Here is a 15,311-nt window from a genome sequence, read left to right as displayed (position 1 = left end):
CATGAGTGCAACAGCACCCTCCCGCCCATGTTCCCTAGCAACTGGAGTACATAGGCATACTGCCTCTGATACCAGAAGTAGCATATAGTCCCAATCCCCTTTCAAAGCTATCCAAACTGGGGGCCATCACTACATCTTGTGGTAGCAAATTCCATAGTTTAACCATGCGCTCTGTGAGAGAAGTCCTTCCTTTTATCTGTCCTGAATCTCCCACCAATCAGCTTCATGGGAAGACCCCACTGGGTTCTAGTATTATGAGAGAGAGAGAACAATGTATCCCTATCCACATTCTCCACACAATGAGGCTTCTCCCTCTCCCTCTCCATCTGCCCTCAGAGGGGGAGAACTGAACAATCCTACCACTCCAGGGACACCCTCCCAGTGTCATAGGATTGTAGCCTTAGGGAAGTATCCGATAATGCCTGCACATTAGTGGGACCTAATGCTAGTGCAATGGGAACTTAGTGGTCCTTGAAGCAATCCAAGATGAGCAGAAACGCTCGTTTCCGGAAAGTAGTTCCACTGACCAGTCCTGTTCCAGAAACAAACATTCATGCTCATTTCCAGGCTGACGTTCAGAAGCATGGGGTCCCACAAGCACGATGGAACAGGCAGAGGCAGAACAGCAGTGTTGAATAATGTCCTTAATGCTTCTATGTGCGCCCAAAAGCACATTGTTTTATTCCCATATCATTAATAAAATATTTGTCACAAAATATATTCAATGCCTGGGGCCTCATAAAACATTAGTAGGGATCAAGCTGTATCTTGGAACTCTGTTTGAGATTATTACTGTATTTGAACAGGTTTATAAAGCTCGTTCCATGCACTGTAACTAGGAAAACTATTCTAAACTGGGAAAATTCAATTTGTCCATTTCTATTTATGCACAATGACTGTCTTTACATAAACGTGTTGGCTTGACAGCACAAGGCTCACTTTAATAGGTGACTTATTTGTCCGCAGGTGATAACCCAGTATGAAAAGTATGAATGCCCTACTGTAGTCATTTGGTAGTGTGAACATGCCACCCCCAGCGCCAAATTCCAGAAAGTAGCAGTATGGTCTGTCTTAGTCAGAAATGGGTAACAGTTTGAAATATTCTGAAGGGGAAACTGTGTTAAGGCCACACAATGATGTCATTGCACATATCTGGATTTGTTGGTTTTGTTGAATAGCTGTTGTGGAGAGGGCAGTTTAAGCCCCCCCCCCCCCCCGTTCCTAATGAAAATCCACCCTCCAAAGGCAATTTCCCATGGAAGGAAGCAGCTTTTTCCTGGACCATATAACTCTGGTGAGGGATTTGGTTCGGAATACGGGGGGGGGGGGTTAAACACCCCTCCCCACATGCCACAACCTCTTGCAGATGCTTTTTTAACAAAATGTCCAGATGCGTGAACACTTCAGACTGCGCTTGGCTCTTTTCTTTCTTTTTTCCTAAACTACTACTAAATCCTTTTGTATTTTGACATATATACTTTCCATAGTTCACTGCTCAAGAATCATTTTTTAAATGTAGAGCAGATTATAAATGTTGCAAATAAATAAATGAACAGATACATGAAGCATAATCACACATTTCATGCATTGGCGAGTTTGGCCATTAGTCTGTTAGTGCAAAAGCAAAAGGGAGTCTAACAGCACCTTAAAGCATTTATTGTGGCTTTTGTGGACTGGGATGCACCTTCATCAGATGCATGGAGGGGATTTCCAAGTTGGCAGGTATAGAGAGAAAAATATTGTGAACAGTGGAAACAAAAAGTGCAGGGTCTCGTATCTGTGAGATTCCTATGCAAAGCTCAAGTGTAAAAATGGTTAGAAAAATGTCATTCACAACAGCAGGCATTGGTGACAACATCACCATCCTGGCTTTGAAATGTGACTGTTAAATGACTACTAGCAGCCAGCATTACAACTCCTATTGCACACTTTAGCAATTGTACCTTCAAGGACATTTCACTGGTTAACCAGGCATCACCCTTCTATCTTGATTGCAAGTGGCTTTAAAGACAGGAGTGGGAGAAAGCTTCATCTCCCATGGAGGTAGGTTACTGTGTGCATACCACAGGATTGCTGAACCTCTTTCAGCCCCAGGGCTGAATTCTATTCCGGGGAAAGCTCTGAAGGGCTGCATTCCAGTGGCGGGTGGGACTAAAGGCGAAAGAGGCCAAACATACCAAAAACACCAGCATATTTTAACTTAAAGCTGTTACTGCCAGTACTTAAGCCTTCTGCACCCCACACCTCCCAGCAAGAACACTCAGCAAGGCATACACTGTGGTGGGCCATGGGAGAGGGCCTTCTCTGGTGTGGCACCCTGATTGTGGAAGGCCCTGCCATCGGAGGTCCGACTGGTGTGTACATTGGTTTCATTTTGGCGCCAAGTAAAAACATGGCTTTTTACCAAAACCTTTGAGGGTAAATGCATTCCCTAAAGTAGCACACTGTTTTATTGTTTTAGATTTTAATTGGTATTAGCTTGTTTAATGGTTTAATATGTTTTTAGCTGTTTAAATTATTGTTTTTTACTGTTTAAATTGATTTTATCTGTACGCCGCCCTGAGATCTTAATGATATAGGGCAGGATACAAATGTTTTAAATAAATAATAAATAAATAATAAATCACGGCAAGGGGGAGAGCAGCCTCACTCCATACATCAGCCAGACAAGGAACAGCTACAGAGAGCTTGTTTCGCCCTTCCTTGCCAAGTATTCTGAACATCTATAAGAACTGTGAAACTAAGAACTGGTGTTGGAGTTTTGCTTCCCCCCCCCCTTCCCCTCCTCCTTCCCAATCCCTTTTCCTTTTCTGTCATGTCATTTACATTGTAGGCCTAAGGACTACCTTATTCATCTTTGTGAGCTACTCTGGGATCCCTTTTAGGCAGAAGAGCTGTAAAAAAAGGCTATAAACAAACCAACAAACCACCTGCGCAAAAGCCAGCAAGCCACCGAACAAGCACTGGTCAGGGAAAGGGGTGGGGCTAGAGAAAGAGGGCGTGGCCATCTGGGGAACTCTGGCGCCAGACTGGGACCCCCAGGTGGGCCGGGTTTTTCAACACCCCTGGCATACCATGTTTCCCTCCGGTACATATGAAAGCATCTTTCATAAGACTTGAAAGTAATTTTCTCCCCATCCAGACTGTCTTTCAGTGATTAGGACTAAGCCAGCAACTGGATGGATACCTTCCGTTGGCTTTTACTCATTTTACCGTATTATTCCTCCCTGTTAGCTGACAGGATGGGGAGTGTTTGGATTCAAGAATCATATTTCTTTAATAAGAGGTATATACGCCCACCCAGTTCTTGCAACACTGGCAAGGACCGAAGCCAGATGCTTACCATTGGCAGATTACATCCGGGAATGCTGGGAAAGTCATGATGCTCCATATGATAACCCCCATTAAAGGTGATCCAGTTCAGGGGCCCATAGTAGGAATAGGTTTCATATCCTTTCAAAAACATATAATGTTCTGCTATGAAGTGCCCGGTAATAGGATGCAAACCCAAGCAAAGTAGTGTTCCTGCTGTTAAATAAATAACAGGCTTCAGATTCCACAGGTAGTAGATTATAATGTCAACAGAAAACTGTGCAATCGCATTAAAGATTTCCATCTCAGTAATTGCTTTGGGTTTCACATACAGCGGTCTCAAGCTGTAAAATAATGGCTGCAAGGCAAGCCAGATCAGTTTCCGACACGGAGTACAAAAGAACCAGCCCTCAAAGTCCGTGGGGAGGTCTGTGTCCACACCGTCTTCAGCAAGGTACCGGTGGTGGTCGATGTGATACTTCTTGAAGGAGGCAGAGTAGGGAAATCCAATGGGCAGGTTGGCAAAGACCGCAAACCATCGGTTCCACCTGGCCTGCTTGTTACCAAAGGCAACGTTGTGAGAGATGTCATGGATCGCGAGCGTCATGGAGTGGTTGATGCAGCCCCCAAAAGCGTAGGCCCAGAAGAACACCCACTTCCAGGCTAGATTTCTCACCAGGTAGCAGGCTAGAAGCTGGGCGAGCACCATTCCAGTCACAATCCATTTTAAGTGGGGATCTGGCACCATTAGAGACTTGATGGCCGGATACTTTGCTGAGGGGGAAAGAGAAATGTTACGTCAAAGATAGTTAGAAGAACCCATTCATAGAATTACAAGCTGTGAAGCCATCCAGCTTCTCTCTCTCTCTCTCTCATTCTTCCTGCACAGCCCTTAAGAGCAGAACCCTCTCAAGGCAGCATACAAGATAAAAACCACACAGTGGATACAATAAAACATCCATAAAAACATGTTTTAATAAAATCCATTAAAAAGAGATTGCCAATTAAAATAATTAAAAACTACACTTACCAATAAAAACATGTTGCATTAAAACCCATAAAGTGTTTCAATAAAATCCATAAAAACTCAGATTGCAAGTTATGATAACTAAAAATTAAGCTTACCAATAAAAACCTACAGTCCTGACTTAAGGAAAGCCAGTGAAAACAGGTGGGTCTTCAGAGCTTTCCTGAAGACCTACAAAGAGGGAGCCTGACAAACCCCCAATGGAAGTTGATTCCGGAGCTATGGGGCCACCACTGAAAAAGCACTCTTCTGATGTACTCACCTGCCTAACCCCTTCCCCTCCATCAGGCCATCCACCCCACATAATCTGGAACAGCCTTCCCCAATCCATGCCCTCTAGATGTGTTGGACGACAACTCCCATGGCCATGCTGGCTAGAGATGATGGGGGTTGTATTCCAACAAACCTGGATGGTACCAGGTCGGAAAAGGTAGATCTAGATCTCTGTGTGCCACAAGGAGAAAATGGATGCACCTCAGAGCAATTTGCTTTGAAAGCCGTCGAGCCACATACTTCAGGCAAAACTGTCAAAAGCCACCACCCCACCTGACATGGGGAATTCCCTATATTGTTTACTTATATCTGACCTTTCTTTCAGGGAACTCAAGGTGGTGAACGTGTGCTTCTGAGGCAGTCTCCCCTGCAGGCACTGACCAAATCTAGCCCTGCTTAGCTTCAGCAGAGTGGCTGTCTCATTTGCCTTCAGACCACAGGGAAGTGAGAGTGGGCCTTGGTACTAAAGTCCAGAGTCCAGCAGCCCAGGGCCACCCCAAATAACTACCCAGGGGACTCGATTTTATTCCTTTGCTACAGTGCCGTGATTTAAGTTAATTTAAAATGCAAAGCTGCACATGCTCAGTTTTTGTTGTTGTTTCCAACCAGGGTTGGCAAACATTCAAACATATAAGGGACACAGGAGAAGCTGTAACGTGTAAAATGGCAACGGGAGGTGGGAAAGGGAAATGTTAGTTGTGCTAACGTGGCTATCTAAAGGACGGATGCATCAAAGCATTATGTCCAGGGTCTAAAATTACTTATCTTTGCCACTGCATGTTCTGCAGCCAACAACAAAGAGGACCTGGGACTCCGACATTTCATCTAAGTGTATCCATTGCCTCTGTGTTTATTAATTCTACTTTCAAAAGAGGATATTGCAAGAAGAAGAAGAAGAAGAAGAAGAAGAAGAAGAAGAAGAAGAAGAAGAAGAAGAAGAAGAAGAAGAAATGTTTCAAATTGGAAATTGTAGCAGAATTTGATAGCTGAAGAGGATGAAGAGCCCCCACCAGGCAAATGTCTTGTGATATTTCCCACTTGGTCCCCTACAGACCTCGCTACCCCAACACTTTCCCACAAAGCCAGCCCTTTCCCATCATCATCCAAGTATTAGTAGGACTGATTTCTGAAAGCTAGGGGAAAACAACTATGAAAGAAAAGCTGTTAATTCAATGATTCATGATCAAACAAGCCCTAGTTAATTTTGTCAAGTATACTTAGCATTCTCCGGGAGAGAACGGAGGACAGGAAGGCCTGGCATGCTATGCTCCATGGGGTCCTGAAGAGTCGGACTCGACTTAACAACTGAACAACAACATACTTGGCACTGCCTCTTAGAAAAAGAAATTGGGCAATCTTGTAGCACCTGGACTGGATCCAACACAGCACTTCCAAAGCAGCCAGGGATTCATATTTCTTATCAACGTGGCAGGATGAATTTGAACGTAACAGGCAGACGTCTGAACAATGCCGGCTCCAGGTTTTTGAGGGCCCTTGGGGGCAAGACACCCTCACCCTCCATGGGCCCCCTCCCTCAGCAAGTCTACCTTCTCGCCACCGTTGTCACCACCTGCTCTTGCCTCCTCGTCTTCCTCAGCATTGCTAGCACTTGCTTGAGGATAGCAATGGAAGGATGCAAATAAGCTGGAGAGGGTACAGAGGAGGGCAACAAAGATGTTCAGGGAACCGGAAACAAAGTCCTATGAAGAGATTATTGTGGTTTTAATGTTCTATATATTTTAAATTGTTTTATTGTGTGTTGTTTGGTTTTAATTTTTGTGAACCGCCCAGAGAGCTTCGGCTATTGGGCGGTATAGAAATAAATAAATAAATAAATAAATAAATAAATAAATAAATAAATATAAATAAGAGAGACTGAAAGAACTGGGCACGTTTAGCCTTGAGAAGACTGAGGGGAGATATGATAGCGCTCTTCAAGTACTTGAAAGGTTGTCACAGAGAGGAAGGCCAGGATCTCTTCGCCATCATCCTAGAATGAAGGACATGGAATAATGGGCTCAAGTCCTGACTGCTAAAGCAATATGACAATGGAACCAATTACCTGGGGAGGTGGTGGGCTCTCCCACACTGGAGGCATTCAAGACGAGGCTGGACAGCCATCTGTCAGGGATGCTCTGACTTGGATTCCTGCACTGAGCAGGGGGTTGGACTCGATGGCCTTGTAGGCCCCTTCCAACTCTACTATTCTATGATTCTGTGAATAAGCCACAGTGTGTGGCATTTTGAAGCAAACCCCTTAGGGGAGGCGATGTATTCCTGAGAGACCCAGCTCTACTTTGAGACAGAGAGAAGGGGCTACCTCAGGCAGCAGATTTGTGTGGGGCGGGGGGCATGACAGGACAGCAAAATGTGACATTTTTTTTTACTGATGAGGATGGAGTGAAGTGCTTGTGGATTTCCAGCCTCATGTGCCCAAATAACTTGTCTGGCTTTGAGTACTATGCAGTGCCAGCTCCAGGTTTTTGAGGGCTCTTGGGCAAGACACCCTCAGTGGGCCCCCTCCCTCAGTGAATCTGTCTTCTCACCATTGCCAAGAGCTACTGCTGTTGCTCCTCCTCCTCTTTCTCATCATCGCTACCCCTGGCTTGCTTGACAGGCAGAGAGCCAGTGAGCAAGTCAGTAGCAGCATCTACTGCTCCTCCTAATCTCCACGGTTGTCTGGGCCAGAGCAAGAGATAGGTGAACAAGCAGGTAGCAATGGTGAGGAGGACAAACTCCAGGGGGTTCGTCAGTGGGCACATACTGGAGTGTGGGTCCTTGGCAGGTGCCCAACCATGCCTACCCTGGACTCTGCCTCTGCGTCTGAAGCCCTTTTAAATTGTACGTTGTGAAGGACAGCAATTCGGACACACCTTTTGCCGTCATGAGCACACGAAAGGCAAACTAGAGGTGTGTTTCTTCGTAGAACAACTGAAGGTGCAACCGCAACACTGCCATTTCCAATTGCATCGCAGTCCTATCAGGTCAGTGCTGGAGGCTGTGGAGACTGTCAACACAGGAATCAACGGGAGGAGTCAACTTGCTGTGCTTAGCTGTCTTCGCCAGGGTGTTGCACTATGTGCTCTACAGAAGTCAGTTATGGAAGTGCTCAAGCAGTTGTCTGGGATTTCTGTTAATTAATTGGGCCAGCCCTTGTTCCAGAGATAGGACAAGACATTTTGCTGCCCGAGACAGAGCAGAAAGTGGCATCCCCCACATACCCAAGTCAAGGTGCATGGTCCCAGGGCCTGTGTCAAGGGTAGGCATGGTTCACACCTGCCAGGGACCCACACCCCAGCATGCTCACTGGCTCTCTGCCTGTCAAGCAAGCAAGTGGCAGCAATGATGAGAAAGAGGAGGGAGAGCAATAGCAGCTGGTGACCATGGCGGTGAGAAGGTAGGCTCAGTGAGGGAGGGGGCCCACGGAGGGTGTCCGGCCCAAGGGCCCTCAAAACCTGGAGCCGGCACTGCATAGTACCCAAGTTATTTTGGTACACGAGGCAGAAAATCCACAAGCGCTTCACTCCATCCCTGTCAGTAAAACAAAGACAAAAACCCCAAGATTTTGCTGTTCTGTCAGGCCGCTAGCGGAGGCTGGTGGCTTTGATTTCAGTGGAGCTCTGAATCCATTCTGGGTTTCAGTCAGAACCAGCCAGAACTCAAAAGGAGCAATCCAAGGTGCTGAACCTATTTTGGGGGCTAGGGTTTAGCTCCTTTAGAGTTCTGGCTGGTTCTGACTGAAACCCAGAATGGATTCAGAGCCCCCCCCCCCGAAATCAGAGCCCCCAGCTTCCACTGCATGCCATCCAAAATCTGCCTGGGGCTGCCCCTTCACTCTGTCTCACAGTAGAGCTGGCCCTGTCTGGAACACATCCCCTGCCCTAAGGGGCTTGCTTCAAAATGCCACACAGTGTGGCTCATTCCAGAGGGGCAACTACCCATGCAGCAACTACCCCCCCACAACAGCTGGGGTCCTGAGCTTGCTCCGACTGGCAGGAACATCCTCTGATTGAAGTTCTGCTTATGGGATGCTCCCACTAGTGGAAAGGGGTGAGGTGATTTTCACGGAGTCCTCCTTCTCCTGACAGTCCCTTGTGCACCCTAGAATTGGCTCTGCAGGACCCCCTGGAACAGTGGTGGAGGGGCAGCAGGGGGAACGGGCAAAAATTGCCCCTCCCCCTGCCAGCAGGACCCCCCACTGAATCTTGGTCCTGTCCATGAATGGAAAGACTAATAAGTTTGTGTGTGTGTGGGGGGAGGCATTAGCTTTCATGGGCCAGAGCACACTTCGTCCAAGATGCGTAGCTCATCCAATACATTCATATCTGCCCCTTCTCCTGGGCCGTGCCATCTCAGAAACAGAGAACTGAACACAGACCTGGGCTCAATTGTTACCTCAGCCATGCATCTGTGCAGCTTTCCGCAAGCCACACACACACACAGCCATAGTCATGACTTACCTCACAGGGCTCTTGTGAGGTCAGACAAGACTGTAAAGAATAAGTGTCAATTTAATGTTCTATAAGGTGCACTATTTCAAATCAAGGAAGCCAACAAGAATTCAGGAGCCAGCACTAACAAGACCATAGCAAATCTAACCTCCTATGGGAAAGAATTTGTCCATGTGTATTCACATATCCTTCAAACCCAGCAAATCTACTGCACGCATGGAAATCAAAGTGAGCATTAATATAACCACCCTCAGTTTGAAGTGGTAGAGTCCAGAATTTTATCCCCTCAGACTGTATGATTTATTTATTACTATTAGATCCCATCTTTCATCCAGGGAGCTTGAGGTGGCATTCTCCCACCCCGCCTCCATTTTGCACTTGAAAAGCCCTGTAAGGTAGGCTAGGCTAACAGAGAGCAACTGGCCTCATCATGGGTGGAATAAGTTCCAAAGAGAGATATTGTTCTAAGGGGCCTGGCCAAATAGTAAGATTTCACCATGAATTTTGCAATATTGGGCATTTGTGACCTTGAAGCCTGGAGAATCAGACAAGCAGCCAGTTCTCAGAAGATTATCCTGGTGTAATTGCAGCGCAGCAATTTACTAAAACCTTAGTGCCTGTAATGTGAAGTGTCTTTTACCAACCTGGTCTGTTGGTGTAGCCGCCTTTACTATTAAGATGGGGGGGGGGGAATGGGGAAAAAAAGAGACCCACCCCTTTTCATTAGGTATGGAAAGACAAACCATGGTAGATTTGGACATGGTAGATAAACCATGATTTATCTTGACAGGAATGACTCGAGGCTTCTGTTTTTGACTAACCACAGCTTGTTGTGTCATCTGGAGCCAGCAAACCTATTGATCTTAACTGTCTTACCTTCTGTCCAACCCTGGTCTACCCAATTGTATTTCCACAATTCATTTATCAGATAAAGCAGCCATGGGCAGGTAGCTTCAGGTTTAACACAGAACTGGCTTGAAGGGGGAGGCAGAAGCTGTTCAACTATTTCCTTCCCAGGCATTTCTCTGCTCAAAATTGTGCTACCATCCCCAACCCACCCCTGGCTGTTCTTCTCCCTGAGACAGCAGTTGGGGGAAGCAATTCTGATGAGAAACCACTGGGAAGGGGGAGAGTTAAGCATCCCCTTTCTCCTTCACGCCCCTGAAGCTATCTGCATTCAAGTCTTTCCCCCGCCCCCCACAAGTAGACCTGCAGCATTGATGGGAACCTAATTTTTCTTGGCCTGGGCTCCCTCTAGTGGCACCTAAGGGCAAAAGCCAACATAAGCCCCTACTTAGAGTAGACCCATTCAAATGAATGAGATTTAGTCATGACTAATTCATTATAATGGGTCTACTCTAACTAGGACTTAGGTTGGATTTGACCTGAAGGGCTTCATCAGATGGAGCTTTTATCCTGAGATTGAGACCACTCCCTCACGGATGTTTGCGGGCTCTTTATGAAGGACAATGGCAGACTCGGATATGGGGAAAAACGGGGGGCGGGGGGAGCACGTGTAAAGGGAGTCAGTGGTGATCCTGCATTTATAATGGAAGCAGAAAGCCCCGTTTTAAATGCAGGATTTTAGACTGGTGTAGAAATGCCCGAAGAACCTGGAGGTGGAGAAGAGAATCCCCGGGCCCGGGCCAAGTACTGAAAATAATATTTCCATTTCTCCTGCCATTGCCTCCCTGGGCTGGTTAACTCTGGTCTAGCAACTCTCCAGGTGCCAGGAGTGAACAGAACGGTTCAGCTGCTGTGGTTTTTCAACCTATAAACCAGACCTCCTGTACCTCATCTGGAACCAGGGCATAGATAGGGCCCAGAGTGGAACATAGGACGCTGCCTTGTGCTGCCCAGTATTGTCGACACCGACTGGCAGCGGCTCTCCAGGGTTTCAGGCAGGATTCTTTCCAGCCCTGCCTGGAGATCGAACCTGAGATCTTCTGCATGCAACGCAGGGGCGCCACCACTTCCATACGCCCCGTCCTTGCATTTCCTTCCCTGGGGAAAGAGACCGCTGTGGGATGGCTAGAGATGTGTGAAGGCTGGGGGGGGGGAGGGAGGAGAAGAGAGACTGGAAACATCTGGGGCAAACCTAAAGGCCACCCCCCCACACTTTTTGAGGACTTCTAAAACTTTATTTCATTTACAAGATTTATATATGCCCTACACCCAATAAAATAAACAAGCAAACAAAAAAGGAGAAATCATTATCAACAAAATACAGAATTAGAACCATTAAAATCAGTAAACCACTAAAAAGAATGCCTCATATGAAAAATTTCTTCAAAACAAAATGCTTTTAGCTTTATTCAGTTTGTTGCTGTTCTCTAACCATTGTTTTCAGGGCAATGTACAAAGAATAACACAAATCAAATCCAGGACTAGGTTTATTCATTCAAACACAGCATGTAGTATGAAGATTTTTTTTTAATGTAAGACAATCTACAGTATCCACTGTGTATGCTGCAGTGTAGACATACGCACTGCTGGAATCCAAGTTGCGACTCTGCACCTAGACGGTGTAGCCAATTTTCTTGAAAGGGGCACACTTTGCTGCTTATGAACTGCTGCTTGTCTCGCTCTGGTGAACTCTGATCTAGTCTGGAGATAGTAGAAGCAAGCCTCTTGCACCAGCTGTCCTTTTGATGTGGCCCCTCCCTTGTAGCTGACCTTTTCACGTTTCCACTCAAACAACTGTGACACAAGGGAAATTCTCTCTCATGCACATGCGCATTGAAAGAATGCACCAAGAACTGCAAAGCTGTGTGGGCTACTCATGCCCCCACATGCCCCAGCCACTCCCCAGCCACCATGATATGGAGCAGAAATGCTTCCCCGCCATCTGTGCATTCAGACGGTGTGGGAAAGGGGTTGCCATCCATGCTAATGCACATAGGCAGATCTCCTTCATGCAGTAAAGGACTCTGGCCAAATCAAGATCTCTCCTTGCACGGAGGAGCTCTACCTGCGTTTCTGCCACCAGCAATGCCAGCTGGGGTCAAGGGTGCAGCCTACATCAGCAGTGGTGGGGATAGTCCATGCAGCTTCACCCCACCCACCCAACATTTTTTTCAGTGCTTGGAGGGGAGAGGGGTTCATGCGAACCTCCTTACAGACAACCTGCTACAGGCTATTTAAGAGCAAGTTCACGGTTTTGAATGTTGTTTAAAAGTTTAACTCGGCATCTAAATGTGCTGCTAGTCCTTAAAATTGTGACTATGAGACTTTTGCTGTCCACATAATACACTTTCTTTTGTTTACTGCACTCTCTGTGTTTTCTGTTTTCAACTTTTATTTTTCCCTACTTTTCAGGTAGCATAGGATACAGCAGTTTCCATCAATATCTCTCTAGTACTGGATATATTTGCAATTTTCCTTGTATAAAACTAAGGAATTAATGCTTTTGAGGTTGCAGCCTGATGTGCCCTTACCTGGGAATAAGCTCCACTAAACAAAATAGGTTGTACTTCTGAGTAAGCAGGCACAGGATTGCTCTGTAAACATCATATATATGCTAAACAGTACTGATTTTATATGTTAAGATATAAATCATGCCTTTTATGTCAGAGCAGTAAAATAAGTTTAGGGTCGATAAGCAAAAAAGTACTGCATATATTTCAGTGTCCCACTTTCCAAAGATCCCTTTCTATCCTGGGCTGAAGCACAGAGCCTCATTTTCACTGAGGTGTTAATTTGATTACAACTCTACAGCACATCTACACCTGCATGGAAGAAATCCTATGGCATTTCAGCGGTATGTTGCAGGAGGCTTGTTTCAAATACAGCAAAGCCAAAAACTGGGTTCGCACAATCATGGCAGGGGAAATAAGCCACGGTGGCTTATTTCCCCCACCGTGTGTACCAGTTGCAACCTGGCACGATTACTTTAATTGTCCTCACTACCGTGGCTTGTTGCGTTGTGCGAACCTGGGTGGCATGGCTTGTTGGTGTGGGGAGTAGCCCTTCAACAGCCATGTTGTTGGGTTGCTGCCCACTCTCAACCAGCCATGCTGCCCAGGTTTGCACAACATGACAAGCTGTGGTAAGGCAGGTGCCCGGCACAATGCAACAGCCCCTGCAGCTCAATTAAACTACGGTGGGCTGTGTGTCGTGCAAACTGGCCCAAAGAAACCACTAACCAGTGTCCTTCTTAAAACCTGTAATCCCTGTAAGTAAATCTCAGACGCAGACAATAAAAACCAAGCACGCACATTCAGTACACACTGAACACGTAAGTGGACGACAACACTGTGTCCTAGAAAAATAAAGTCAATGAGTTGGATCCTCCAGGTTAAGTTAGCCACACTTAGGCCCCACTGAAATCACTGTGAAAAGCTAGTCATGATTAACTCAACCCAGTGCTTTTATTAATTAAGAACTTAAGAGCCCCGCTGGACTCCTTATGTGAAGTACTGAAATTGTTTTAATGTTCAAATGCCTGCACAGGCCCTGCTTCCAACGTGAACTTCTAATTGTTAAAAAAAATTCTGTGTTGTCTCGTTTATGCTCTGTATATGTATGGTTATAGCCCTTTGAAGAAGACCTAACAAGTAGCAAGAGGCTAAAACATGTCAGGCTTTTCATCAATAATATTGTTTGTAGCGTCCTGAGACTATTCTCTCCTTTTGGGTTGATCCTGGATCCCACCCGACTTGCACCTGGGTTTTTGTTTGGCCTATTGGTTGAAGAGTTGTTTTATTTTGTCTTTTAATGTTCAATTGCATCGGTTTTTATATTTTATTTGTAAGTTTTAAAGTTGTGTACACCGTCCACGGATACTTTGTGGATGAAGGGCAGTTTATAAATCTTAGAAATAAATGAATAAATATTGGCTTTTCATCCAAGACATGAATTGTGGAAAGCATGTCTTGAGACTATCTGACTCAATGTTTGGGTCAGTGAGTTTGTTTGGGGAGAAAAGTAGGAACCCGATAATGAAATCTGCAGATGACACCAAGTTGTGGGCAGGGGCATTTTAACAAACAGGAAGACTGGGATGTTATGAGGGATGACTCTTACACATCCTTGGCTCATTTCAAAGGCCAGACTTCCCCATGGACTGTGCTCAGTATTAATTGGGGAAGTGGTGTGGAGTATATGTTGTTGTGAACTACATAGAGATCTTCAACTGTTGGGCAGTATAGAAATGTGAGATTAGATAGATGGATGGATGGATGGATGGATGGATAGATAGATACCATATGTATTTTCCAACTCAGGTACCAAAATGCCCTAAAAGCTAATGGAAGGGAAATTACAGGGGTACTGAATACTACAGGAAACAAAGCAATGGCTCAACTTTATATTTTCAAAAAATGGCCATTGTTTGCTTCTTTCTCCCAGCAGTCTTAGGTGCAACCTGAAATCTATCTGCAAAGGAGTGAGAGCAGGAATGGGGAACTTGTAGCTCTCCAGATGTTGGACTTCAACTTCCATCAGCCCCAGCCTGTAAGGCCAATGGTGAGGGATGATGGAAGCTGTAGTCCAACATCATCTAGAGGGGCATGGGTTCCCCACCCCTGACTATCTATCTATCTATCTATCTATTTATAAATAAATAAATAAATAAATAAATAAATTTCTATACCGCCCAATAGCTGAAGCTCTCTTGGCAGTTCACAAAAATTAAAACCAATCTAATCCAAGTCCATCTCTCTCCTCCGACTTCCATTTTAAGACTGTGATTACAGGCAAACTGTATGGCTTCAAAATCAAGTCAGCTTCTCCCCACCTCCCATCTGACACACATACATTACTTAACATCCAGGCTGATGAAGAGTTCTTCACCAAAGTACTCTCACTATTTTGTGACATTTTGATCGGTCCTTAATAAAGGTATTATCCAATAGTGGGTTTTGGAATTTTCTTATGGGCCAACACAGCTTCCTCTGCATTTTGTGTAGGTTGGAACTTGGAAGTGTTAAATATAGTTATGGAAAGCAGGGCATCAACTATGTTATCAGCATTCATGATAGGCACTGCAAAACTCTTTACTTTGCCAAGGCTTTTATGAATAACCTCTTTCTTTTTAAAATCTGCTGTACTATTGTAGCTTTATTTTATTTATTTTTTTACTGGTACTATTGCACTTAAATTTTGCTTTGCTTTGATGTTAAATTTCTACTGAATATTTTGAACCACTTGACTGTATGCTGCTTTGGAATTTTTAATTTAAAAAGGTGGAAAGCCAGTTATAACTCCTTGAAATGAATAAAATAATTGGGTAAGTGTGTGGAATGGAG

The 15,311-nt window shown here is 45.3% G+C and overlaps 1 protein-coding gene across 1 annotated transcript in view; it reads right to left on the bottom strand.

The window, feature by feature from the left end:
- The window catches only part of DEGS2 (delta 4-desaturase, sphingolipid 2), a 31,630-nt gene that overhangs the window by 5,116 nt on the left and 11,203 nt on the right, over window positions 1–15,311 (bottom strand). Inside the window, exon 2 of the mRNA XM_084838826.1 lies at window positions 3,344–4,086. Within this exon, the coding sequence (XP_084694952.1) occupies window positions 3,344–4,086 (743 nt within the window). The remainder of the gene's footprint in view (window positions 1–3,343; window positions 4,087–15,311) is intronic.

Source organism: Heloderma suspectum, chromosome 1 (genome assembly GCF_057233095.1).
Source record: "Heloderma suspectum isolate Gila_16-S chromosome 1, 16-S_ref, whole genome shotgun sequence".
Taxonomy (NCBI): Eukaryota; Metazoa; Chordata; class Lepidosauria; order Squamata; family Helodermatidae; genus Heloderma; species Heloderma suspectum.
Note: the sequence above shows the minus strand (reverse complement) of the source record. Positions and strands in the feature narration are given on the sequence as shown.